Source organism: Tupaia chinensis, unplaced genomic scaffold, assembly GCF_000334495.1.
Source record: "Tupaia chinensis unplaced genomic scaffold, TupChi_1.0 Scaffold000708_1, whole genome shotgun sequence".
NCBI classification, from domain to species: domain Eukaryota; kingdom Metazoa; phylum Chordata; class Mammalia; order Scandentia; family Tupaiidae; genus Tupaia; species Tupaia belangeri.
The window spans coordinates 52,384-53,557 of record NW_006160231.1 but is presented as its reverse complement, the minus strand read 5'-3'; the positions used below and the strand labels follow the sequence as shown (position 1 = coordinate 53,557).

The window sequence follows — 1,174 nt, the reverse complement described above, 5'->3', positions numbered from 1 at the left end:
CCGCAATCCATTCTCCTCTTGGGATCTTGGGCATGCACGCACATGCCCGGCGTGAATTTTAAGCCACTGGGTCCGGGATGCGAACCGTCATCAACTACATGGGAGTCTAGCGACATAGCCATTACAGTAACTGCTGGTCCCAATAAGTAATTCTTAAAAAAAAGTGTTCATGATGAAAAATTTCCTGAATGTTAGCAGTTCTTCTGTATCTGCAAGAATATAGATTACTTATGTTTGCTTTTTTATATGTTTTTCAAATATTTTTCTTTCATTTTTAAAAAAAAATTTTGGAGAGGTTTTTGCTATAGGGAATGTACACTCGCCAGAAAGACAGGGACAGACAGAAAGGGAGAAATCACCTCTCGGGGGATGGCCCCGTCACAATTCCTTCTCCGGTCTCCTCTCGGGATCTTGGGCGCACACATGCCTGGCGTAAATTTAAGCCACCAGGTCTGGGACTGGAACCGCAGTTGACTACATGAGAGTTCAGTGACATAGCCATTATGCCATCTGCTGGTCCCCCAAATATTTCATAAAAAACATATTGCCTGTAAAGTGGAGGAAGTGTCTAAAGGGCTGGGCAGAGTGATGAACCAGAAATTGGGAGTACAGTAGGAAGATCACTTAAACTTTCTTGGCACAAAAAAATGGTAAAGCAACTAGGTTTCTAGGTTTTTCTTTGATCACCGACCGTTTAAAAACAGCATCACGAACTTCAGATGGGGTCTCTAGGTCCTCTTTGCCCCTCTGAACTTGCAGTCTGACGCTTGCTTCCCTGTGGCCCCTGCAGTCGATGTGCGCCTGCCCTTCCAGGCTGAGATGTTCATCCAGAACGTCATCCTGGTGTTCTTCTGTGTCGGAATGATCGCGGGAGTCTTCCCGTGGTTCCTCGTGGCAGTGGGGCCCCTCGTCATCCTCTTCTCAGTCCTGCACATCGTCTCCAGGTAAACAGGAGGTGCCCGAGCAGAGCGGGAGCCAGAGCTGCTGGTCCCCCACTGCGACCAGGACTCGTCCTCTCTGCAGGGTCCTGATCCGAGAGCTGAAGCGTCTGGACAATGTCACGCAGTCACCCTTCCTCTCCCACATCACGTCCAGCATCCAGGGCCTCGCCACCATCCACGCCTACAGTAAAGGGCAGGAGTTTCTGCACAGGTCAGTGTGGCAGGGGTGGGAG

At 49.6% G+C, this 1,174-nt stretch overlaps 1 protein-coding gene across 1 annotated transcript in view; it reads left to right on the top strand.

The window, feature by feature from the left end:
* The window catches only part of ABCC5 (ATP binding cassette subfamily C member 5), a 113,193-nt gene that overhangs the window by 78,355 nt on the left and 33,664 nt on the right, over positions 1-1,174 (top strand). Inside the window, 2 exon segments of the mRNA XM_014592513.2 lie at positions 791-944; positions 1,024-1,152. Coding sequence (XP_014447999.1) covers positions 791-944; positions 1,024-1,152 — 283 coding nt within the window.